Source organism: Bufo bufo, chromosome 5, assembly GCF_905171765.1.
Source record: "Bufo bufo chromosome 5, aBufBuf1.1, whole genome shotgun sequence".
In the NCBI taxonomy this organism is placed as follows: domain Eukaryota; kingdom Metazoa; phylum Chordata; class Amphibia; order Anura; family Bufonidae; genus Bufo; species Bufo bufo.
In genome coordinates, this window is record NC_053393.1 from 1,784,787 (window position 1) to 1,810,921 (window position 26,135).

At 45.5% G+C, this 26,135-nt stretch overlaps 1 protein-coding gene across 3 annotated transcripts in view; it reads left to right on the forward strand.

The window, feature by feature from the left end:
* The first annotated feature begins 1,303 nt into the window (after positions 1-1,303).
* Positions 1,304-26,135, forward strand: part of LOC121001746 (flap endonuclease 1-like) — a 57,823-nt gene continuing 32,991 nt past the window's right edge. Inside the window, exons 1-2 of one of the 3 annotated variants that reach the window (XM_040432940.1) lie at positions 1,422-1,537; positions 7,255-7,345. In XM_040432940.1, coding sequence (XP_040288874.1) covers positions 7,308-7,345 — 38 coding nt within the window. In that variant the 5' untranslated portion in view covers positions 1,422-1,537; positions 7,255-7,307. Of the gene's footprint in view, positions 1,538-7,254; positions 7,346-26,135 lie in introns of all 3 variants that reach the window. The other 2 variants (XM_040432939.1, XM_040432938.1) reach the window with 2 other exon arrangements.

Consider the following 26,135-nt stretch of genomic DNA (forward strand, 5'->3'; position numbering starts at 1 on the left):
TCCCCTCGCATGTCAGCCCCCCGCACACTGCCGTCCCCTCGCTGTCAGCCCCCCGCACACTGCGTCCCCTCGCTGTCAGCCCCACGCACACTGCGTCCCCTCGCTGTCAGCCCCCCGCACACTGCGTCCCCCTCGCTGTCAGGACCCCCCCGCACACTGCGTCCCCTCGCTGTCAGCCCCCCGCACCACTGCGTCCCCTCGCTGTCAGCCCCCTCCCCGCCCCAAAACCCCCCGCACTGCGTCACCTCGCTGTCAGCCCCCGCACACTGCGTCACCTCGCTGTCAGCCCCCGCACACTGCGCCACATCTCCCCTCAGACCCCCCGCACACTGCGTCACCTCGCTGTCAGCCCCCCGCACACTGCGTCACCTCGCTGTCAGCCCCCCGCACACTGCGTCACCTCGCTGTCAGCCCCCCGCACACTGCGTCAACCTCGCTGTCAGCCCCCCGCACACTGCGTCACTCGCTGTCAGCCCCCCGCACACTGCGTCACCTCGCTGTCAGCCCCCCGCACACTGCGCCACATCTCCCCTCAGCCCCCCGCACACTGCGTCACCTCGCTGTCAGCCCCCCGCACACTGCGTCACCTCGCTGTCAGCCCCCCCGCACACTGCACGTCACCCTCGCTGTCAGCCCCCCCGCACACTGCGTCACCTCGCTGTCAGCCCCCGCACACTGCGCCACATCTCCCTCAGCCCCCCGCACAACTGCGTCACCTCGCTGTCAGCCCCCCCCCGCACACTGCGTCACCTCGCTGTCAGCCCCCCGCACACTGCGTCACCTCGCTGTCAGCCCCCCCGCACACTGCGTCACCTCGCTGTCAGCCCCCCGCACACTGCGCCACATTCCCCTCAGTCCCCCGCACACTGCGCCACATCTCCCCTCAGCCCCCCGCACACTGTGTCACCTCGCTGTCAGCCCCCCGCACACTGCGTCACCTCGCTGTCAGACCCCCCGCACACTGCGTTCACCTCGCTGTCAGCCCACCGCACACTGCGGTCACCTCGCTGTCAGCCCCCCGCACACTGCGTCACCTCGCTGTCAGCCCCCCGCACACTGCGTCACCTCGCTGTCAGCCCCCCCCGCACACTGCGTCACCTCGCTATCAGCCCCCCCCGCCCACACTGCGTCACCTCGCTGTCAGCCCCCCGCACACTGCGTCACATCTCCCCTCAGCCCCCCCCCCCCACACTGCATCACATGTCCCCTCACGCCCCAGACACATGACGTCATCATAGACCCCCGAGGTATCACACAGGGCAACGCCCCAGACACATGACGTCATCATACCCCCCCCACATGATCACGTCAAGGGGATCCCCCCCATCCACAGACTTGACCATCACGGACCCGGGCAGATGGCGGCTCCTCAGTCCCAGGATTTGAATCCCCCCGCTCTCAGGCGTCAGGATCCGCTTCCTCGGAACCCGAGGCCTCTCATCGCCCGGACATGGGGATCCAGCAGCTCGCCAAAACTGATCGAGGAAGGAGGAAGCCCCGGCGGCCGTCAGCAGCGGGACCCCGGCCAGATACCGAGGTGAGAGAGGCGGAGCCACGCCCCCTGACGTCACCAGCGCGGGAAAAGTGAGGAGGAGGAGGACAGTGTGTAATATAATGTGGAGGAGGAGAGTGTGTAATATAATGTGGAGGAGGAGAGTGTGTAATATAATGTGGAGGAGGACAGTGTGTAATATAATGTGGAGGAGGAGGACAGTGTGTAATATAATGTGGAGGAGGAGAGTGTGTAATATAATGTGGAGGAGGAGAGTGTGTAATATAATGTGGAGGAGGAGAGTGTGTAATATAATGTGGAGGAGGACAGTGTGTAATATAATGTGGAGGAGGAGGACAGTGTGTAATATAATGTGGAGGAGGACAGTGTGTAATATAATGTGGAGGAGGAGGACAGTGTGTAATATAATGTGGAGGAGGAGGACAGTGTGTAATATAATGTGGAGGAGGAGAGTGTGTAATATAATGTGGAGGAGGAGAGTGTGTAATATAATGTGGAGGAGGAGGACAGTGTGTAATATAATGTGGGGAGGAGGAGGACAGTGTGTAATATAATGTGGAGGAGGAGGACAGTGTGTAATATAATGTGGAGGAGGACGAGGACAGTGTGTAATATAATGTGGAGGAGGAGAGTGTGTAATATAATGTGGAGGAGGAGGACAGTGTGTAATATAATGTGGGGGAGGAGGACAGTGTGTAATATAATATAATGTGGAGGAGGAGGAGGACAGTGTGTAATATAATGTAACGTGGAGGAGGAGGACAGTGTGTAATATAATGTGGAGGAGGAGGACAGTGTGTAATATAATGTAATGTGGAGGAGGAGGACAGTGTGTAATATAATGTGGAGGAGGACGAGGACAGTGTGTAATATAATGTGGAGGAGGAGAGTGTGTAATATAATGTGGAGGAGGAGGACAGTGTGTAATATAATGTGGGGGAGGAGGACAGTGTGTAATATAATATAATGTGGAGGAGGAGGGGAGGACAGTGTGTAATATATGTAACGTGGAGGAGGAGGACAGTGTGTAATATAATGTGGAGGAGGAGGACAGTGTGTAATATATGTAACGTGGAGGAGGAGGACAGTGTGTAATATAATGTGGAGGAGGACGAGGACAGTGTGTAATATAATGTGGAGGAGGAGGACAGTGTGTAATATAATGTGGAGGAGGACAGTGTGTAATATAATGTGGAGGAGGACAGTGTGTAATATAATGTGGAGGAGGAGGAGGACAGTGTGTAATATAATGTGGAGGAGGACAGTGTGTAATATAATGTGGAGGAGGAGGACAGTGTGTAATATAATGTGGAGGAGGAGGACAGTGTGTAATAATGTAATGTGGAGGAGGAGGACAGTGTGTAATATAATGTGGAGGAGGACAGTGTGTAATATAATGTGGAGGAGGACAGTGTGTAATATAATGTGGAGGAGGAGGACAGTGTGTAATATAATGTGGAGGAGGAGGACAGTGTGTAATATAATGTAATGTGGAGGAGGAGGACAGTGTAATATAATGTGGAGGACGAGGACAGTGTGTAATGTAATGTGGAGGAGGAGGAGGACAGTGTGTAATATAATATAATGTGGAGGAGGACAGTGTGTAATATAATATAATGTGAAGGAGGAGGAGGACAGTGTGTAATATAATATAATGTGGAGGAGGACAATGTGTAATATAAATGTGGAGGAGGAGGAGGACAGTGTGTAATATAATATAATGTGAAGGAGGAGGAGGACAGTGTGTACTATAATATAATGTGGAGGAGGACAATGTGTAATATATAATGTGGAGGAGGAGGACAGTGTGTAATATAATGTGGAGGAGGAGGAGGAGGACAGTGTGTAATATAATGTAATGTGGAGGAGGAGGACAGTGTGTAATATAATATAATGTGGAGGAGGAGGAGGACAGTGTGTAATATAATGTGGAGGAGGAGGACAGTGTGTAATATAATGTAATGTGGAGGAGGAGGACAGTGTGTAATATAATATAATGTGGAGGAGGAGGACAGTGTGTAATATAATGTGGAGGAGGAGGACAGTGTGTAATATAATGTGGAGGAGGACAGTGTGTAACTATAAATGTGAAGGAGGAGGAGAGTGTGTAATATAATATAATGTGGAGGAGGAGGAGGACAGTGTGTAATATAATATAATGTGGAGGAGGAGGACAGTGTGTAATATAATGTAATGTGGAGGAGGAGGAGGACAGTGTGTAATATAATATTATGTGGAGGAGGAGGACAGTGTGTAATATAATATAATGTGGAGGAGGAGGAGGACAGTGTGTAATATAATGTGGAGGAGGAGGAGGACAGTGTGTAATATAATGGGGAGGAGGAGGAGGACAGTGTGTAATATAATGTGGAGGAGGAGGAGGACAGTGTGTAATATAATGTGGAGGAGGAGGACAGTGTGTAATATAATATAATGTTGAGGAGGAGGAGGACAGAGTGTATATAATATAATGTGAAGGAGGAGGACAGTGTGTAATATAATGTGGAGGAGGAGGACAGTGTGTAATATTAATATAATGTGGAGGAGAGGAGGACAGTGTGTAATATAATGTGGAGGAGGAGGAGGACAGTGTGTAATATCATATAATGTGGAGGAGGAGGAGGACAGTGTGTAATGTAATATAATGTGGAGGAGGAGGACAGTGTGTAATGTAATATAATATAATGTGGAGGAGGAGACAGTGTGTAATATAATGTGGAGGAGGAGGACAGTGTGTAATATAATGTAATGTGGAGGAGGAGGACAGTGTGTAATATAATATAATGTGGAGGAGGAGGACAGTGTGTAATATAATGTGGAGGGGGAGGACAGTGTGTAATATAATGTGGAGGAGGAGGACAGTGTGTAATATAATGTGGAGGAGGAGGACAGTGTGTAATATAATGTGGAGGAGGAGGAGGACAGTGTGTAATATAATGTGGAGGAGGACAGTGTGTAATATAATGTGGAGGAGGAGGACAGTGTGTAATATAATATAATGTGGAGGAGGAGGAGGACAGTGTGTAATATAATGTAATGTGGAGGAGGAGGACAGTGTGTAATATAATGTGGAGGAGGACGAGGACAGTGTGTAATATAATGTGGAGGAGGACAGTGTGTAATATAATATAATGTGGAGGAGGAGGAGGACAGTGTGTAATATAATATAATGTGGAGGAGGAGGAGGACAGTGTAATATAATGTGGAGGAGGAGGACAGTGTGTAATATAATGTGGAGGAGGAGGACAGTGTGTAATATAATGTGGAGGGAGGACAGTGTGTAATATAATGTGGAGGAGGAGAGTGTGTGTAATCTAATGTGGAGGAGGAGGACAGTGTGTAATATAATGTGGAGGAGGAGGAGGACAGTGTGTAATATCATATAATGTGGAGGAGGACAGTGTGTAATATAATGTGGAGGAGGAGAGTGTGTAATATAATGTGGAGGAGGAGGACAGTGTGTAATATAATGTGGAGGAGGAGGAGGACAGTGTGTAATATAATGTGGAGGAGGAGGACAGTGTGTAATATAATGTGGAGGAGGACAGTGTGTAATATAATGTGGAGGAGGAGGACAGTGTGTAATATAATGTGGAGGAGGAGGACAGTGTGTAATATAATGTGGAGGAGGACGAGGACAGTGTGTAATATAATGTGGAGGAGGACGAGGACAGTGTGTAATATAATGTGGAGGAGGACGAGGACAGTGTGTAATATAATGTGGAGGAGGACAGTGTGTAATATAATGTGGAGGAGGACAGTGTGTAATATAATGTGGAGGAGGAGGACAGTGTGTAATATAATGTGGAGGAGGAGGACAGTGTGTAATATAATGTAATGTGGAGGAGGAGGACAGTGTAATATAATGTGGAGGACGAGGACAGTGTGTAATATAATGTGGAGGAGGAGGACAGTGTGTAATATAATATAATGTGGAGGAGGACAGTGTGTAATATAATATAATGTGAAGGAGGAGGAGGACAGTGTGTAATATAATATAATGTGGAGGAGGACAATGTGTAATATAATGTGGAGGAGGACAGTGTGTAATATAATGTGGAGAGAGGAGGAGGGAGGACAGTGTGTAATATAATGTAATGTGGAGGAGGAGGACAGTGTGTAATATAATATAATGTGGAGGAGGAGGAGGACAGTGTGTAATATAATATAATGTGGAGGAGGAGGAGGACAGTGTGTAATATAATGGGGAGGAGGACGAGGACAGTGTGTAATATAATATAATGTGGAGGAGGAGGACAGGTGTGTAATATAATATAATGTGGAGAGGAGGAGGACAGTGTGTAATATAATATAATGTGAAGGAGGAGGACAGTGTGTAATATAATATAATGTGGAGGAGGAGGACAGTGTGTAATATAATATAATGTGGAGGAGGAGGAGGACAGTGAGTAATATAATATAATGTGAAGGAGGAGGACAGTGTGTAATATAATGTGAGGAGGAGGACAGTGTGTAATATAATATAATGTGGAGAGGAGGAGGACAGTGTGTAATATAATATAATGTGGAGGAGGAGGAGGACAGTGTGTAATATAATGTGGAGGAGGAGGACAGTGTGTAATATAATGTGGAGGAGGAGGAGGACAGTGTGTAATATAATATAATGTGGAGGAGGACAGTGTGTAATATAATGTGGAGGAGGAGGAGGACAGTGTGTAATATAATGTGGAGGAGGAGGACAGTGTGTAATATAATATAATGTGGAGGAGGAGGACAGTGTGTAATATAATGTGGAGGAGGAGGACAGTGTGTAATATAATATAATGTGGAGGAGGAGGACAGTGTGTAATATAATGTGGAGGAGGAGGACAGTGTGTAATGTAATATAATATAATGTGGAGGAGGAGGACAGTGTGTAATATAATATAATGTGGAGGAGGAGGACAGTGTGTAATATAATGTGGAGAGGAGGAGGACAGTGTGTAATATAATATAATGTGGAGGAGGACAGTGTGTAATATAATATAATGTGGAGGAGGAGGACAGTGTGTAATATAATGTGGAGGAGGAGGAGGACAGTGTGTAATATAATATAATGTGGAGGAGGACAGTGTGTAATATAATATAATGTGGAGGAGGACAGTGTGTAATATAATATAATGTGGAGGAGGAGGACAGTGTGTAATGTAATATAATATAATGTGGAGGAGGAGGACAGTGTGTAATATAATATAATGTGGAGGAGGAGGAGGACAGTGTGTAATATAATATAATGTGGAGGAGGAGGACAGTGTGTAATATAATATAATGTGGAGGAGGAGGACAGTGTGTAATATAATATAATGTGGAGGAGGAGGAGGACAGTGTGTAATATAATATAATGTGGAGGAGGAGGAGGACAGTGTGTAATATAATATAATGTGATTTGGAGTACTGTGAGGGAGGTTCATAGTTTTTTTCTTTATCCGACACATTATGACTCAGTTCTCATTTGCACCACAATTTGCGACTTCTTTAAACGTCTCTATATTTTTCTAACGTGTCAATAGAAGGGGTGGGGCTTAGTTGAGGGGCGGGTCCTAGCATTTTACAACTAAGAGAAGTTGGCGCTGATTTCTACACCCTTCTGTGGGGCCAGAGATGCGCACAATTATTTTGTAACTCTTTATTAAGTTAGGTTCATGTCATTCTGGTGTTGAGGGGACAGCAGTCTCAACTAAGTCACCCCCAGATGTGTAATATTATGGAATGGTCTGTAAAGTACTGTACACGTCTCCTAGATAAGATCCTCGCCAACGACGCCTCCATCTTCATACATCAGTTCCACTCTGCGATGCCCAAGATGGTAAATCGTCATGGAGCAGATATCAGGTGAGGACATTATAGCACAGCCACCCCACCCGTTAGTCAGGACCTCGTCCAGCCCATTGACTGCTCAATCACACATCATGGTCTTCTGCCCTGTCCACATCTAGTGACCATTGTATCTCCAGCTTCTTTCACTGCTTCCTTCTTCAGGAAATATCTGCTGCTTGTAGTAAATATCATCATTCCCTGCAGGATTGGGTGGATTTTGGGGTGGATCTTCCAGTTTTATGGCGTTACAATTATATTTTTTGCTTTTCTAATTTTGTGATTCTTTCGGATTTGATGCCGCCCATTGCCATTTTGTGAAGTGGGTGTGGCTAGATATGTTAATTAGGAGTCACTAAAAAGGCGCAGTCTTTCTGGAGTACAGGGAGGCATCTGTAGACGATATAGTTGTATTGTACTTTTAATATTGATAGCTTATCCTCAGAATAGGCCTTGAATGTCTGACACCCCCGCCGATCAGCTTGAAGTCTAGTGGAGGGCCGTCATAGAAAAGGAGACGTGCAATTTGTAAAAAGGCCTTATCTGCTGCTTCCAAAAAAACATTATGCCCTAAGTGTACCGACAAAGTAGTGTTGGAGGAATCGCCGTCCCTCATGGAGAATATTAGATCCTTAATTAAAGAGGAAGTTGGGTCAGCCATTAAAGCAAAGCTAGCGGTCGTCTCCCCAAGACATCAAGAGTGTTATCATTTTATGTGGAAGAGCGAGAATCAGATTTCGATGAAGAAGTCTCTTTAGATACTGACTCCAGCGTTTCTGAGAATACCTCAGACGACCATTATGCTCTATCGAAGAGACAGTCACTCCTGAAAACTATTAGAGCTACAATAAATTTGGAAGAGTCTAAAGAGTCTTTTTCGGTTTTTCTTTTTTTATGTTTAGCAGACAAAAAAATAAATAAAAGTCTTTCCAGTACATAATATAAAGAAACTGATTCAGAATGAATAGAAAGATCCCTGAAAAAAGCAGGCTACGTCTAGGATGTTTAAGAGGAAGTATCCTTTCACAGAAGAGGACTCCAGTTCCTGGGATAAGGTCCACAGAGTTCATGGTCCAGTGGCAAGGATTTCCAAAAATGTCTTCTTTGATGTTTGAAATTTAGGACTAGGTGATAAACTTGGGATACCAATTACAGTTTTGCGAAAAGTCCCTCTGTCACTACCAGAGCTTTGAGACGTTCTCACAGCTCTGTTTCTCCACCCTGTGATGAATGTCACTACTAGAGCTTGGAGGAGTTCTCACTGCTCTGTTTCTCCGCCCCTGGGATGAGCTCTTTACTTTCTGTTTCCTTCCTCCCAGCTGTTCCTCCTGCGTTTAATTTCCCTGCCTTTAAATCACCCCTCCTCCTTTGTAGGCTGTGGTTTATATTTCTCATTTGAGTTGTAGCTCTTGCTTTAGTATCTTCACTTGTAAGCTATCATTTCACTGGACCTGTGTTCTGCTGCAGCAAGTACTCCGGATATTGCCAGCCGTCTTTGGATCCGTCTTCTCTGCTGCTGCAGCTCCTTCAGCTAAGTGTGCAGACATTGTAGTGTACCTGTTTATTTTCTGACTGGATCTGATGCGACCACGGTTCCCTCCATATACTGAGCAGGGCACCGGTGGCCGTGCCCCTTCCACTATTGTAGGGGTTACAGTGGTCATCAGTCTTAGGTACGCGGGCATGCCTCGTTCCACCATTTGGATCCGGGCATGTGCTTTAGCAGCATAGGGAGAGCTTTGAGGGTCTGTCAGGGGTCACCTTTATCCTCCCTAGTTTGGGTCCGGTCAGTAGCTCTATTTACTGTGTATGCTCTTGTTGCTCATATACAGCCGTGAAATTATAATCCACCAAAACCGTCCTTTTTGACATGGATCCGCTTTTCTGGCCTGGTTGACCGCATGCAGGGTCTTTCTTTGGAAGTAGCGATCTCCGTCAATCTATGACTCAGCTTCAAGCATGGGCTCTGCTCCGGCCCATGGAGTGTGTTGCGAGCCAAAGGTCTCACTTCCAGAACGTTCCTCCGGGGGCAGTTAGAATTTTGTTCGCTCAGAGAGGCATGCAAACTCCATTTTTGCTTGTGTCCCCACTCCTCTGGTAATGAGGAGCAGAGGGTGAGGATTGTCATCTCCCCTGCTCAGGGGTAATTGCTCAGACTTGGGCTTTTTCGCTGCATCAGGGGATCCCTCCCTCCGATCTGTGGAAAGATTTTTTGTGGCCCTGGGCAGATATATGATGACCCGGATCGTGTTGCTCTGGCCGAATCTAACTTACGTTTTTTATGCCAGAACAAACTGTCTGCGGAGCTTTATTGTTCTGAATTTCGGAGATGGGCAGCTGATTCAGGTTGGAATGATGCTGCACTCCGGAGTCAGTTCTGTCATGGTCTCTCAGAGAGATTGAAAGATGCGTTTGCTTTCCATGAGAGACCAACGTCCTTAGAGTCTGCCATGTCATTGGCGGTACGCCTTGACAGGCGTCTAAGAGAAAGAAACGAGACCTCTCTGTCCAGCCATTGTCAGTCTAGGGGCAGTGGTGCGGACTCATTCAGTGTGCAGGGGCCTCATCCTGTCTCGCTCCCCTCTGAGGAGGAGCCCATGCAGCCTAGGTCGACTTGCCCCTGATACTCTGAGGACTAAATCCTCTTTTATGGTGTGTTTTTGTTGTGGGGGCATAGGTCATTTGGCAAATGTTTGGTCCGTCTAGGAGATTCTTGAACTGTACTAAGAGCGATAAGAGAAAAACCTCAAAAGGTAAATCATCAAATTCTGCTTCATCTGCTACTTTGGGCAAAGTTGATGTAGGAATTGATGCTTTTCCTCTGACCTGCAGTTCCCGTTTTCTCCTGTCTGCCAGGGTGGCGCTAGAGAGCAAAGTCATTTCTTGTGAGATTTTTGTCGATAGTGGAGAAGCCGTCAATCTTATTGACACTCAATTTGTAGCCATGCATGGTTTTCAGGTTTGCACATTAGAAAAGGATATACCTGTTTTGCTATTGACTCTGCTCCACTCTCACAGAGATCTCTGAAGGGCATTGTTCACAATATCTGGCTAGCTGTAGGTGACACTCATGTGGAGGATATATCTTGTTTTGTCCTTAACGGATTGCCTTCTCCTCTAGTTTTGGGGTTACCCTTGGCTCACTAGACATAACCCCACTATTGATTGGCAAGGAAGGCAAATAAATGAGTGGAGTGAGTTTTGTAGAGAGAATTTGTCTCACAGCGACTTTTGCAGAGGTGTCTACTAAAACTGTGCCATCATTTCTCTCTGATTTCTCGGACGTGTTTTCCGAGAGCGGTGTTCAGGAGCTACCTCCTCACCGGGAGTTTGACTGTCCCATTAACCTCATTCCCGCGCCAAGCTGCCAAAGCACGCCTCTACAATCTCTCACAACCGGAAAGAATCGCTATGCGAACTTACATCTCCGAGAGTCTCGATAAGGGGCATATTCGTCCATCAAAAATCACCTGTTGCTGCGGGGTTTTTTTTTTGTTAAAAAAAAGATGGCTCTCTGAGACCTTGCCTAGATTTTAGGGAGCTGAACCGTATCACGATTCGCGATCCCTATCCCCTTCCTCTGATCCCGGACCTCTTCAATCAAATTGTTGGGGCCAAGGTGTTTTCCAAATTGGATTTGAGAGGCGCGTACAACCTGGTCAGGGTCAGAGAGGGGATGAATGGAAAACGGCCTTTAATACCCCTGACGGGCATTTCGAGAATCTCGTTATGCCTTTTCGGCCTGATGAATGCTCCGGCCGTCTTTCAGCATTTTGTTAACTGTATTTTCTACCATTTAATGGGGAAATTTGTATTGGTGTATCTTGATGATATTTAGATTTTTTCCCCTGATGTTCAGACCCATCAGGATCATCTTTTTCAGGTTCTGCAGATTCTGCGGGAAAATAAATTGTACGCCAAGCTGGAGAAATGTCTTTTTATGGTATCGGAGATTCAATTTCTGGGTTTTCTCCTCTCTGCTTCTGGTTTTCGCATGGATCCGGAGAAGGTCCGTGCTGTACTTGAGTGGGAGCTTCCTGAGAATCAGAAGGCATTGATGCTCTTTCTGGGTTTTGCAAACTATTACAGAAAGTTCATTTTGAATTATTCCTCTATGGTCAAACCCCTCACTGACATGACAAAAAAGGGGGCGGATTTTTCCTCTTGGTCGGAGGAGGCGCTTGCAGCTTTTTCTAAGATTAAAGAGAGTTTTGCGTCTGCTCCCGTCTTGGTGCATCCCGATGTTTCCTTACCTTTTATTGTTGAGGTGGATGCTTCCGAGGTAGGTGTGGGTGCGGTTTTGTCCCAGGGCCCTTCTCCTGCCCAAATGGCGACCCTGTGCCTTTTTCTCTAAAAAACTCTCCCCGGCAGAGAAAAACTATGATGTGGGAGATAGGGAGTTGTTGGCCATCAAGTTGGCTTTCGAGGAATGCCGCCATTGGTTGGAGGGGGCCAGGCACCCTATCACCGTTTTTACCGACCATAAGAATCTGGCATACTTGGAGTCGGCCAGGCGTATGAATCCGAGACAGGCCAGATGGTCTCTGTTCTTCTCCAGATTCAATTTTGTCGTTACATTCCGCCCTGGGATCAAAAATGTGAAGGCTGATGCTCTCTCTCGCTGTTTTCCGGGAGGAGGAAACTCCGAGGACCCGGGTCCCATTTTGGCGGAGGGGGTAGTTGTTTCTGCTCTATATTCTGATTTGGAGGCCGAGGTCCAGCTGCCCAGACTGAGGCACCTGCCCGTTGTCCTTCTGGGAAGTTGTTTGTGCCTCCTGAGCTACGTCACAAACTCTTCAAGGAGCATCATGATACTGTTCTTGCTGGTCACCCCGGGAGTAGAGCCACGGTAGATCTCATTGCTCGGAGATTTTGGTGGCCGGCTCTTCGTAAGTCGGTGGAGGGTTTTGTGGCTGCTTGTGAGACGTGCGCTCGCACTAAGGTCCCTCGTTCATGGCCTTCAGGTTCCCTTCTCCCGTTACCCATACCTTCCCGTCCTTGGACACACCTGTCCATGGACTTTATCACGGATCTTCCTCGTTCCTCAGGGAAGTCGGTGATCCTGGTGGTGGTGGACCGTTTTAGCAAGATGGCTCATTTCGTACCTTTCCCTGGTTTACCCAATGCTAAAACGTTGGCGCAAGCTTTTGTCGACCATATTGTTAAATTGCATGGCATTCCCTCTGATATTGTTTCCGATAGAGGCACGCAGTTTGTGTCCAGGTTCTGGAAGGCTTTCTGTTCTCGCCTGGGGGTTCGGCTGTCCTTCTCTTCTGCTTTTCACCCGCAGTCGAATGGTCAGACTGAGCGCCTCAATCAGAATCTGGAGACCATATTTGCGCTGTTTTGTGGCAGAGAACCAGGAGGATTGGTGTTCATTTCTCCCTCTTGCTGAGTTTGCTCTGAACAACCGTCGTCAGGAATCTTCTGATAAGTCACCATTCTTTGGTGCATATGGGTTCCATCCGCAGTTTGGGACATTCTCGGGAGGGGCTCTTTCTGGTTTACCTGAAGAGGAGAGATTTTCCTCGTCTTTGTCTACCATTTGGCAAAAGATTCAGAGTAATCTTAGAAAGATGAGTGAGAAGTATAAGCGTGTGGCTGATAAGAGACGTGTGCCTGGTCCGGACCTGAATGTGGGTGATCTGGTGTGGTTGTCTACAAGAAATATTAAACTGAAGGTTCCCTCCTGGAAATTGGGTCCCAAGTTTATTGGGCCTTATAAAATCTTGTCAGTCATCAATCCTGTTGCCTTCCGTCTTGATCTTCCACGGGTTTGGAAGATACATAATGTATTTCACAGATCTCTCTTAAAACCATATGTCCAGCCCACGGTACCCTCCTCTTTGCCTCCTCCTCCGATTTTGGTTGATGGCAATCTGGAGTTTGAGGTTTCCAGAATTGTGGACTCTCGCATTGTCCGCGGTTCTCTTCAGTACCTCGTTCATTGGAAGGGTTATGGTCCTGAGGAGAGGATGTGGGTTCCGGTGTCGGACATTAAAGCCACTCGCCTCATCAGGGCATTTCATAGGGCTCATCCTGAGAAGGTGGGTCCTGGGTGTCCGGAGTCCACCCGTAGAGGGGGGGGTACTGTCACTACAGAGCTGTGAGACGTTCTCACAGCTCTGTTTCTCCACCCCTGTGATGATGTCACTACTAGAGCTTGGAGGAGTTCTCACTGCTCTGTTTCTCCGCCCCTGGGATGAGCTCTTTACTTTCTGTTTCCTTCCTCCCAGCTGTAACTCCTGCGTTTAATTTCCCTGCCTTTAAATCACCTCTCCTCCTTTGTAGGCTGTGGATTATATTTCTCATTTGAGTTGTAGCTCTTGCTTGAGTATCTTCACTTGTAAGCTATCATTTCACTGGACCTGTGTTCTGCTGCAGTAAGTACTCCGGATATTGCCAGCCATCTTTGGATCCGTCTTCTCTGCTGCTGCAGCTCCTTCAGCTAAGTGTGCAGACATTATAGTGTACCTATTTATTTTCTGACTGTGTAACGGTCGCGTACACACACACACAGGGGGGAGGGAAGTGACCACTGCGCTCCACCCTTACCCCTGACCCTGCCTACTTGCCTCGCGAGTCCTAATGACAGGGACAACTGGACGGCAATCCCTAACTTGGAGTAAGTGCAGGGATGACAGACAGACAAACAACAGGACGTGAACGGACCGAGTCAATACCAGGAAAGCTGCAAAGTACAAATGGAGCAAGCAGAGAATTGTCAGGAGAAGCCGGGGTCATAAATACCAGGAGAGCAGAGAAGTACAAGAGGAGTCCTAAGAGAGTAGTCAGGTGGGAGCCGAGGTCACAATACCAGGACGGAAGCGCAGTACAGGAGGAGCAGGCAAAAGGATGGTCAGGGAACAGGATCAGGTAAGTATTCAGCAGTCCAACAAATAGCCAGGAACCTAGAAATTAACAGGCAACCTGTAGCCAGCAGGCTGCCTGTATTTATAGTGGGGAGTGAGGGTCATGTGACGTGGCCAGCGTCACATGACCGACAGACCAACCAGTCGAGCACCGAGTGATCAGCTCGGCGCTCAAGGCAGACTAGGAGCAGGGAGCCACCCAGCTAGTAAAGCTGCCCTGGGAATGAGGTCAAACACAGAACCTCATTCCAAAAGCTAAGCAACAGTTCTGCGGGCAATGGGGGACCGAGTGCACCTTCGGAACCCCGTGACAGACTGGATCTGAGGCGACCACGGTTCCCTCCATATACTGAGCAGGGCACCGGTGGCCGTGCCCCTTCCACTATTGTAGGGGTTACAGTGGTCATCAGTCTTAGGTACGCGGGCATGCCTCGTTCCACCATTTGGATCCGGGCATGTGCTTTAGCAGCATAAGGAGAGCTTTGAGGGTCTGTCAGGGGTCACCCTTTATCCTCCCTAGTTTGGGTCCGGTCAGTAGCTCTATTTACTGTGTATGCTCTTGTTGCTCACATACAGCCGTGACACCCTCCCGACAGATATCTGGTAAACAGAAAATTAATAGGAGAAAACCAGAAAGCGATAGAGCTTCAGATATCTCTCCGTCTACAAAAAGAGGCTATAGTTCCAGTTACTCCAGACGAACAAAGGGAAGGTTTTTACTCTTCAATCTTTCTAGTCAAAAAATAAAATCGATCCTTCAGCGCAATTAACAAGTGTCTAAATGAGTACATAATACAAGAAATTCAAGATGGAGATCTAGTGAATCAGTCTTCTATCAAAATACTGTTTCATGGTAACGATGGACCTAACCGATGCTTATTACCATGTTCCTATTCACATAAAATATCAGAAATTTTTGAGGATGGCAGTTTGGTTTCAAGGAAAAATACACTGTAACGGCACGTTTCAGCAGACAAGGGGTTAAAATCCGTTTAGGCGATAAGCCCCTTTCTGAGAGACAGGCACAGCTACTGCAGGACACCAACTCCCGAACTGGATACAAAGTAGCACTCCAAACTGGAACCTCACGAATAGCTGCTAGCAGACGAACAGGAATCAGCTTACAATCCTGGCAGTCAGTCCCTAACAGCATATAGCGGATCCCCCCAATAACGAGACAAGGCTCCGTGTTGAGGGTCAAACAGTGGTCTGACTGTACTTCACGTACAGCCTCTTTTATTCATAAACCACAAACATAGTACTGCCCACAGGGGTTTGAAATGCAACCAATCAGTAATTTACAACACATACAATGTAAGTACAGCCCATCTGGTGTACACGCCCCTAGGGGACCAGAATGAAGACTGTGACATAGGACAGATAAACAGCACTTAGGACACACAGACACAACACATCCCCACAATGCATCATGGTTTCCTCCTCTCTGCCCTCGAGACACCCGAGGCGTAATCCAATTATCTCTCAAGACAAAGAGAAGTCACCAATACACATGTGCAGACAACAGGACAGACATCACCATTTTAAACACACAATGGCACAATAGAAACACACCCGCATATTCCTCCCAAGCTGACAAGTTACACTTATTATAAATTGTTACAACTTTGTGAGTTTACATTGGCCATACATATAACTTACATTAATTCAAACATTATAACGTGGGGACAAACCTATCCAAAATTCACTTGAATCGGTTCAGGGGTTTAAAAGTTAGTATATGGCCCATAATCCTGGGGCAAGAGGCCAGCAGCCAGTCCTCTCCAAAACCCAGTGGCGAGGTCGGTTTCGCCACATACACCATGTCCCGTTTCAAGTACTGCCTTTCGGCCTATGTTCAGCACCAATAATTTTTACGAAGGTTATGACAGAAGTATCAGGTTTCTTGCATGAGTCAAAAATATTATTTATACCGTACCTAGACGACAGGAAGTGACAACCTCTTATCAAATCTGTTAGTCAATGCTCAAAAGTCAAAGCTCCTTCCAAATCAGAAAATATTATTTTTAGGAGTTCCAAATTCCCATCTGATGTCTTCCTTTCTCCCGGTGGAAAAGCAAGACATTTTAATCCAGAGAGTGGCAAGGTTTTGTCGAATCGACAAGGTGTCTATCAGACACATCATGACAATCCTGGGTTTTATGACACTATCCCTTCGGTGAACTGGACACACATGAGAGTGCTACAGTCATTTCTGTTGAAGTCTTGGGACAAGAACCAAACATCTTTAAACAAGATATTAAGGATTCCAACTGAAATGAAACAGTGATTGACATTTTTCCTTAGCCAGAAAAATCTTCTCGAGGAGTAGAATGGTATCAGACAGAACAACTTGTATTTACGACAGATGCAAGCAAGCAGGGCTGGGGTGCTCATCTGGACAGCTCAGTAAGACAGGGAGTATGGCAGGAAAATCTATCCAAAGCATCTTCCAACATGCGAGAACTATGTGCAGTGTGGCAAGCTCGGAAAGCCTTTGCTCCCTGAATACAGTTGAGACATATGAAGATCCTGTCAGACAATGCCACTACCGTGGCACATATCAACCAACAGGGAGGAACGAGGAGTCAGTCTCTGTCCACAATAGCAAGGAAGATATTCATATGAGCCTAAAAGAACTCAAGGTCACTGTCAGCTGTTCAAATGAAGGAAAGAGAAAATCATCTGGCAGATTACCTGAATAGAGAGAAGTTAAAGAGGGAGAATGAAGTCTGAGCCAGATGGTCTTCAAAACTATTTGTGCAAAGTGGGGACTTCCGGTTGTCAACTTATTTGCCTCCAGAAAAAAAAAAAAAAAGTAAAGAACTTCTCCCTCTTGTTTTAGGATCAGCCGATTCAAGTAGATGCTTTGATGATTTGGTGGCCTCAAGGTCTTTTATATGTTTTTCCCCCGTTCTCATTAATTCCCAAGGTTCTGACAAAGACAATGGAGGAAATGCTTGGGTCATCTTAGTAGCGCCCTTCTAGCTGAAAAGAGCTTGGTTTTCCATTCTCAGGGGCCTTGCGGGGAAAATCTATTGGATGCTTCCTCTTCATCCAGATCTTCTCTCCCGGGGTCCTGTACTACATCCGTGCATCCCCCAGCTTAGTCTGATGGCCTGGATGTTGAATGGGCCATTCTAAAGAAGAAAGGACTTTCAGACACTGTTATAAATGCCCTAATGCACAGTAGTAAGCCTATAACATCGAAGGAAGCCTTATTGTTGTCAGTAAGAAATACTGGATAAAGGGCTCATAGTGAGTACTCTGAAGGTACAAGTGGCAGCACTTAGTGCCTTTATGTGGGTAAAGTTAGCAGACGTAGACTGCATTACAAGATTTTTTAAGGGGGCTAGTAGGATACGTCCTACTTTCAGATCTTCTGTTCCTCCTTGGGACTTAAATCTGATACATTCGGTCCTCTAGGAACCCCCCTTTGAGTCTATTGAGGATATCTCTCTGAAGCTTTTAACCCTTAAAACAGCCTTTCTCCTGGCAATCCAACGGCCAGGAGAGTAGGACAGATTCAAGCTTTTTCGATTTTTTTCCTCGTAAAAAGCTTCCAAAAGTTGTAATTAAATTTCATTGCCAACGAGCTTTCTCTTCCTTCCTTTTGTCCCCAGGCGGTTTCAGAAAAATAAAAGATGTTCCACTACCTTGATGTAAGGAGATGTGTCCTACAATATTTGGAGACAACTAAGATTTTCAGAAAATCAGACCAGTTGTTGGTTCAATACCTCGGGGGAAAATCGTTAGAAAGCAGCAAGCAAGGTGTCCATAGCACATTGGATTAAGTCATGTATCATCCTGGTGACCTCCATCACAGGGTCTGATATGGGCGTGGCTTGCAGTCTTGGCTTTGTTCACATTGCACTAGTTGTCCTGCTAGGCGTTTGTGTGGAAGCCTGGCTGCGAGCTGGATTACATCGCCTTCGGACCGTGTTCACACCATAGGTAGCGTAGTGGTAGGACCCTTTGCCATGCTGAGTGACCGTGACGTGTTGCAATGATGGGCTCCGATATTTTCCTGACAGGAATATATTGGCGAAAGTCTCAGCTTTTAATATCTGTATTTATGACCAGCCAGTATAGTCAGTGGCATATCCGTTTGGTGCATTTTTTCTGTGATTTATATGATTGTATTTACATCCGCACAATGCTCCGTTTTGTGTAGGATGCTCTTGTGGTGCATGTGGACCGCGCCGACATCCTCCACCGTATGCATTTTTTGCTGGGGATAGTCGTTTGCTGCGGTCCACATGCGGTGGGGCTGCTCCCCCAATGTAAAACACGCTACAGTGTTAGGGGTTGAGCCGCTCCTCCAGTATTGCCACTATATTTCTGTGTTTTTGTCATGTATCATCCTGTGCCATAACAGGAACAACATTTCTCCATTAGGTTTGAGGGCTCACTCCACTCGAGCAATTGCCACTTCATGGGCAGAAGGCGCTTCTGCTTCACTACAAGAAATCGGCCGGGCAGCCACCTGGTCGAGCCATTCTACATTTTTCAGTCATTACAAGTTGGTTGCACTATCCAACAGAGACTTGGCTTTTGGTAGAAAGGCTTTGCCTGCTGCTGTCCCTCCCTAATATCGTTCTCTGTTATTTCTCCAGGTAGTGCTCTTATGGAGGCATGGGGAAAGGATGAAAATTACTCTTACCGATAATTTGATTTTCATTTAGCCTCCATGGCATTTGGTTAACCTCATTTAACTATGGCATAAATTCTCGAGTCCTAGGTTATTACCTGGAGCAGGTAAAGGGTAGGGTGCTTTTATGCGCTGATCTCTTGTTTCCTATCCTTGAGGAGGCGGGCTACCCTCCAGGTAGCGCCATTGTGGAGGTTAAAGGAAAATCCAATTACCGGTAAGAATAATTTTCATCTGCGCAAAACTACTCAACTATGTGCACATATCATTGTTTATTCCCATTAAAATCAATGGAAAGCGGTTGGACGTTTATTGAAGGCGAATGTATGAACACTTCTTCCCGATTATTGTCCCATATAAATGTACTGCTGATCATCTGATGGACTAGAAAATACTCATTGGGTGATCACATCTTTCATACAAACCTAAAATTACTGTTTTCTGGAAGCACATTGCCCTGTGTAATGATGTGCTGCCCACAAAGCTGCATGGGAAGGTTTCTCTACTGTAACATAAGGATCTGGCAATGATAGGGAACAAACAGTTCATCGGCCTGTATAAAAGGGCCCTTACTGGGGGTCACCACAGAGGAGATGATTGCTGCATGGAAATGTAGTTGTACTGCGGTACAAGGATCGGGCAATGATAGGGAACAAACAGTTCATCGGCCTGTGTAAAAGGGCCCGGGGTCACCAGAGGGAAAACCCTTTCTTTCCTAGGTGGTGAAATGAGTAAGGGTGCTCTGCTAGAAGCTGCAGATACACTTTTGGATCATCTTAGAAATATGTGATATCTATAAGATATTCCTTTCATCCGGCTCCGAGAACCAGATGTGAGATCTTATATACACAGGACTGTGTCCTTACAAATCAGGTCCAATCCACAGAATTTACCACAGGTGACTCCATTCAAAGATGTAGAAATATCTAAGATGATCCAGAGAAATGGGAGCCCCAGAGTTGAATGTCATGTGTCAGAGTAAAGGGGCCGAAGACTTATGTCCCGAGTAAAGAGGCCGAAGACTCACGTCCCGGGTAAAGGGGCCAAAGACTCACGTCTCGGGTAAAGGGGCCGAAGACTCACGTCTCGGGTAAAGGGGCCGAAGACTCACGTCCCGGGTAAAGGGGCCGAAGACTCACGTCCCGGGTAAAGGGGCCAAAGACTCACGTCCCAGGTAAAGGGGCCGAAAACTCACATCCCGGGTAAAGGGGTGGAAGTCTTATGTCCATAAAAAAAAATATTTTTATTTTTTTAATACATTTGCAAGAATTTCTAAAATGTTCACTTTGTCATTATGGCTTATGGTGAAAAATGATTCTCATATGCTAGCATCCCTGTTAGCGAATCTACGATACATAAAACACTAAACAAGAATGGATTTCATGGGAGGATACCACAGAGGAAGACACTGCTGCCTAAAAAAAACATTGCTGCACGTTTACAGTTTGCACAAGAGCCCCTGGATGTTCCACAGCAGTACTGGCAAAATATTCTGTGGACAGATGAAACCAAAGTGGAGTTGTTTGGAAGAAACACACAACACTATGTGTGGTGAAAAAGAGGCACAGCACACCAACATCAAAACCTCATCCCAACTGTGAGGTATGGTGGTGGGGCATCATGGTTTGGGGCTGCTCTGCTGCATCAGGGCCTGGACGGATTGCTATCATCGAAGGAAAAATGAATTCACAAGTTTATCAAGACATTTTGCAGGAGAACTTAAGGCCATCTGTCCACCAGCTGAAGCTCAACAGAAGATGGGTGTTGCAACAGGACAACGACCCAAAGCATAGAAGTAAATCAACAACAGAATGGCTTAAACAGAAGAAAATCCGCCTTCTGGAGTAGCCCAGTCAGAGTCCTGACCTCAACCCGATGGAGATGCTGTGGCATGACCTCAAGAAAGCGACTCACACCAGACATCCCAAGAATATTGCTGAACTGAAACAGTTCTGTAAAGAGGAATGGTGAAGAATTACTCCTGACCGTTGTGTCTGATCTGCAACTACAGGGAACGTTTGGTGGAAGTTATTGCTGCCAAAGGAGGTTCAACCAGTTATTAAATCCAAGGGTTCACATACTTTCTCCACCTGCACTGTGAATGTTTACATGGTGTGTTCAATAAAAACATGGTAACATTTAACTCTTTGTGTGTTATTAGTTTAAGCCGACTGTGATTGTCTATTGTTGTGACTTAGATGAAGATCAGATCACATTTTATGACCAATTTGTGCAGAAATCCATATCATTCCAAAAGGGTTCACATACTTTTTCTTGCAACTGTATACTAGAGGACAGTATACTGTATATATACTACAGAGGACAGTATACTGTATACACACTAGAGGACAGTATACTGTGTATATACACTAGAGGACAGTATACTGTATATATACTACAGAGGACAGTATACTTTGTATACACTACAGAGGACAGTATACTGTATATATACTACAGAGGACAGTATACTGTATATATACTACAGAGGACAGTATACTGTATATATACTACAGAGGACAGTATACTGTATACACACTAGAGGACAGTATACTGTATATATACTACAGAGGACAGTATACTTTGTATACACTACAGAGGACAGTATACTGTGTATATACTACAGAAGACAGTATACTGTTTATATACTACAGAAGACTGTATATATACTACAGAGGACAGTATACTGTATATATACTACAGAGGACAGTATACTGTATATATACTACAGAAGACAGTATACGATATATATACTACAGAGGACAGTGTACTGTATATATATATATATATATATTAGAGGACAGTATATTATATATACTACAGAGGACAGGATACTGTGTGTATATATATATATATATATATATATATACACTACGGAGGACAGTATACTGTATATATACTACAGAGGACAGTGTACTGTTTGTATATATATATATTTATATTAGAGGACAGTATATTATATATACTACAGAGGACAGTATACTGTATGTGTATATATATATATATATATATATATATATATACTACAGAGGACAGTATACTGTGTATATATATATATATATATATATATATATATATACTACAGAGGACAGTATACTGTATATATAATACATAGGACAGTATACTGTATGTAACGAATCTCCTAGCACCCCAACCGGGTACCTCTGTTGATAGATGCTCCTAGTGCTTCCAGAGGTCCCCAAGCACTCCACTTGACATCGTAAGCGCTGCAGACCCCACGAACCACCGAAGCTTGATTGAGGTCTCACCGTCTGCTACCCACCCTGGACCTACAACAAGGCTCCAGTGGGTGAACCTCTCCCAAATACAGAGAGCAGGAACAGCTCTTACAAGATCTAGTAGTTATGTCAGGGGAGTATAGCAAATCTTCAGCGTATAGCAATCCCCAGTGTCGATCAGTTACCCAAACACCAGCCTCAACATGATGAAGGGTAAAACAGGAACACTTTATTTGAACACACAGCATTGATTTATACACATTTTCCAACAAGGTTACCACCCACAGGGTTTTGTAAAAACAGCCAATAACCACGTACAATACACTCAGACACTCCCACACAAAATCCTCCCCTCTGCCCGTGATACAATTACCTCACTCTGGGTTGATGCAATCATCACAGGCAGGCGAATGCACAATGTCTTCTGTCCTGGAGACAACCGAGAAGTAATTCAATTATCTCTCAGGACAAAGGACATCGCCAATACACACAGAGAGACAATGGAACAGACCTCACTACTCAGCGTATACAATGTCCCACCCTTTTCAATACACATAGTCATTTAACATCCCAAAATGGCACGAATTAGACCAGGGTTGAAGTTAGTACAAGTCCTTTGTGAACAAAGGAAGCCTGGCTGATGAGAGGGACCATAATCCTGGGGCAAGAGGCTGGCAACCAGGCCCCTCCAAAACCCAGTGGCGAGGTTGGTTTCGCCACACTGTGTGTATATATATATTACAGAGGACAGTATACTGTATATATACACACTACAGAGGACAGTATACTGTATATATACACTACAGAGGACAGTATACTGTATATATACACACTACAGAGGACAGTATACTGTATATATACACTACAGAGGACAGTATACTGTATATATACACTACAGAGGACAGTATACTGTATATACACCATCCAAAAAACAAGTCGCCATCTGGATGTAACTAAGCAGATAGTTCTGAGCCTCCTATTGGATAATTACTGCTCGGGCGATTATCTTTCAGCAACAGGTTATTTAACCCCGACTGCTGCAATGAGCTGCTTCTCATTTCTTAAACAACCATGTGGAAAGACACATCTCGTGGTCGTGGAAGAGATGTCAGTCTGTTTGAGAAGGGTCAGATCATTGGCATGCATCAAGCAGAGAAAACATCTAGGGAGATTGCAGAAACTACTAACATTGGGTTAAGAACTGTCCAACACATTATTATAAACTGGAAGGATAGTGGGGACCCATCGTATTCGAGGAAGAATTGTGGTGGGAAAAAAATCCTGAATGATGGTGATCGGCGATCACTTAAACGTTTGGTGAAATCAAATTGAAGAAAAACAACAGTAGAACTCAGGGCTATGTTTAATAGTGAAAGTAAGAGCATCTCCACACGCACAATGCGAAGGGAACTCAAGGGATTTGGACTGAACAGCTGTGTAGCCGTAAGAAAACCACTAATCAGTGAGGAAACCAGAAAAGAAAACGCTTCAATTTGCTAGGAGCATAAAGATTGGACTCTGGAGCAATGGATGAAGGTGATGTGGTCTGATGAGTCCAGATTTACCCTCTTCCAGAGTAATGGGTTCATCAGGGTAAGAAGAGAGGCAGATGAAGTGATGCCCCCATCATGCCTAGTGCCTCCTGTACCAGCCTGTGGGAGCAGTGCTAGGATCTGGGGTCTTGCAGTTGGTCAGGTCTAGGTTCAGCAACAGTATGTGCTCCAAGAATGAGGTCAGCGACCACCTGAACCTACTGAATGACCAGGTTATTCCATCCAGGGATTTGTTTTTCCCTGATGGCACGGGCATATTCCAAGATGACAATGTCAGGACTCATCGGGCTCAAATTGTGAAAGAGCGGTTCAGGGAGCAGGAGACATCATTGTCACACATGGATTGGCCACCACAGAGTCCAGACCTTAACCCCATGGAGAATCTTTGGGATGTCCTGGAGAAGGCTTTGCGCAGCGATCAGACTCTACCATCATCAATGCAAGATCTTGGTGAAAAATTTATGCAACACTGGATAGAAATACAGTTGGGTCCATAAATATTGGGACATGGACACAATTCTAACATTTTTGGCCCTATACACCACCACAATGGATTTGAAATGAAACGGACAAGATGTGCTTTACCTGCAGACTGTCAGCTTTAATTTGAGGATATTTACATCCAAATCAGGTGAACGGTGCAGGAATTACAACAGTTTGCATATGTGCCTCCCACTTGTTAAGGGACCAGAAGTAATGGGACAGAATAATAATCATAAATCAAACTCTCACTTTTTAATACTTGGTTGCAAATCCTTTGCAGTCAATTACAGCCTGAAGTCTGGAACGCATAGACATCACCAGACGCTGGTCTCATCCCTGGTGATGCTCTGCCAGGCCTCTACTGCAACTGTCTTCAGTTCCTGCTTGTTCTTGGGGCATTTTCCCTTCAGTTTTGTCTTCAGCAGTGAAATGCTCAATCGGATTCAGGTCAGGTGATTGACTTGGCCATTGAATAACATTCCCCTTCTTTCCCTTATAAACTCTTTGGTTGCTTTTGCAGTATGCTTTGGGTCATTGTCCATCTGCACTGTGAAGCGCCGTCCAATGAGTTCTGAAGCATTTGGCTGAAGATGAGCAGATAATATTGCCCGAAACACTTCAGAATTCATCCTGCTGCATCTGTCAGCAGTCACATCATCAATAAATACAAGAGAAGCAGTTCCATTGGCAGCCATACATGCCCATGCCATGACACTACCACCACCATGCTTCACTGATGAGGTGGTATGCTTAGGATCATGAGCAGCTCCTTTCCTTCTCCATACTCTTCTCTTCCCATCACTCTGGTACAAGTTGATCTTGGTCTCATCTGTCCATAGGATGTTGTTCCATAACTGTGAAGGCTTTTTTAGATGTCGTTTGGCAAACTCTAATCTGGCCTTCCTGTTTTTGAGGCTCACCAATGGTTTACATCTTGTGGTGAACCCTCTGTATTCACTCTAGTGAAGTCTTCTCTTGATTGTTGACTTTGACACACATACACCTACCTCCTGGAGAGTGTTCTTGATCTGGCCAACTGTTGTGAAGGGCGTTTTCTTCACCAGGGAAAGAATTCTTCGGTCATCCACCACAGTTGTTTTCCGTGGTCTTCCGGGTCTTTTGGTGTTGCTGAGCTCACCGGTGCGTTCCTTCTTTTTAAGAATGTTCCAAACAGTTGTTTTGGCCGCGCCTAATGTTTTTGCACCGTTCACCTGATTTGGATGTAAATACCCTCAAATTAAAGCTGACAGTCTGCAGGTAAAGCACATCTTGTTTGTTTCATTTCAAATCCATTGTGGTGGTGAATAGAGCCAAAAAATGTAAAATTGTGTCCATGTCCCAATATTTATGGACCTGACTGTAAATCTTGTGACATTGCAGTAGCTTATTCAAACAATGCCACAGCGAATGTGTGCCGTAAATAAAGCTAAAGGCAGTCCAATGAAATATTTTTGGTGGCAACTTTTTTGGGGGGATGGGCAGTGTATATACTACAGAGGACAGTATACTGTCTATATATACTACAGAGGACAGTATAAATATATCAGGGATCAGTACAGAGATCACTCCCATCATCTATTTATCACCAGGACTGTGATGAGGAGACATCCTCTGTGTCTGGAGGAAAGAAGGTACACAAACATAGAAGAGGATTCTTTACTGTAATAGCAGTGAGACCATGGACTATTTATAGCAAGTCATCATCTCTACTACTTCCTCCCAGCAGTCATCATCTCTACTACTTCCTCCCAGCAGTCATCATCTCCTCCTCTACTTACACCCAGCAGTCATAATCTCCTCCTCTACTTCCGCCTAGCAGTCATCATCTCCTCCTTTACTTACACCCAGCAGCCATCATCTCCTTTACTTCCACCCAGCTCATCATCTCCTCCTCTACTTACACGCAGCAGCCATCATCTCCTCCCTTACTTCCACCCAGGTCATCATCTCCTTTTTTACTTACACCCAGCAGTCATCATCTCCTTTTTTACTTACACCCAGCAGTCATCATCTCCT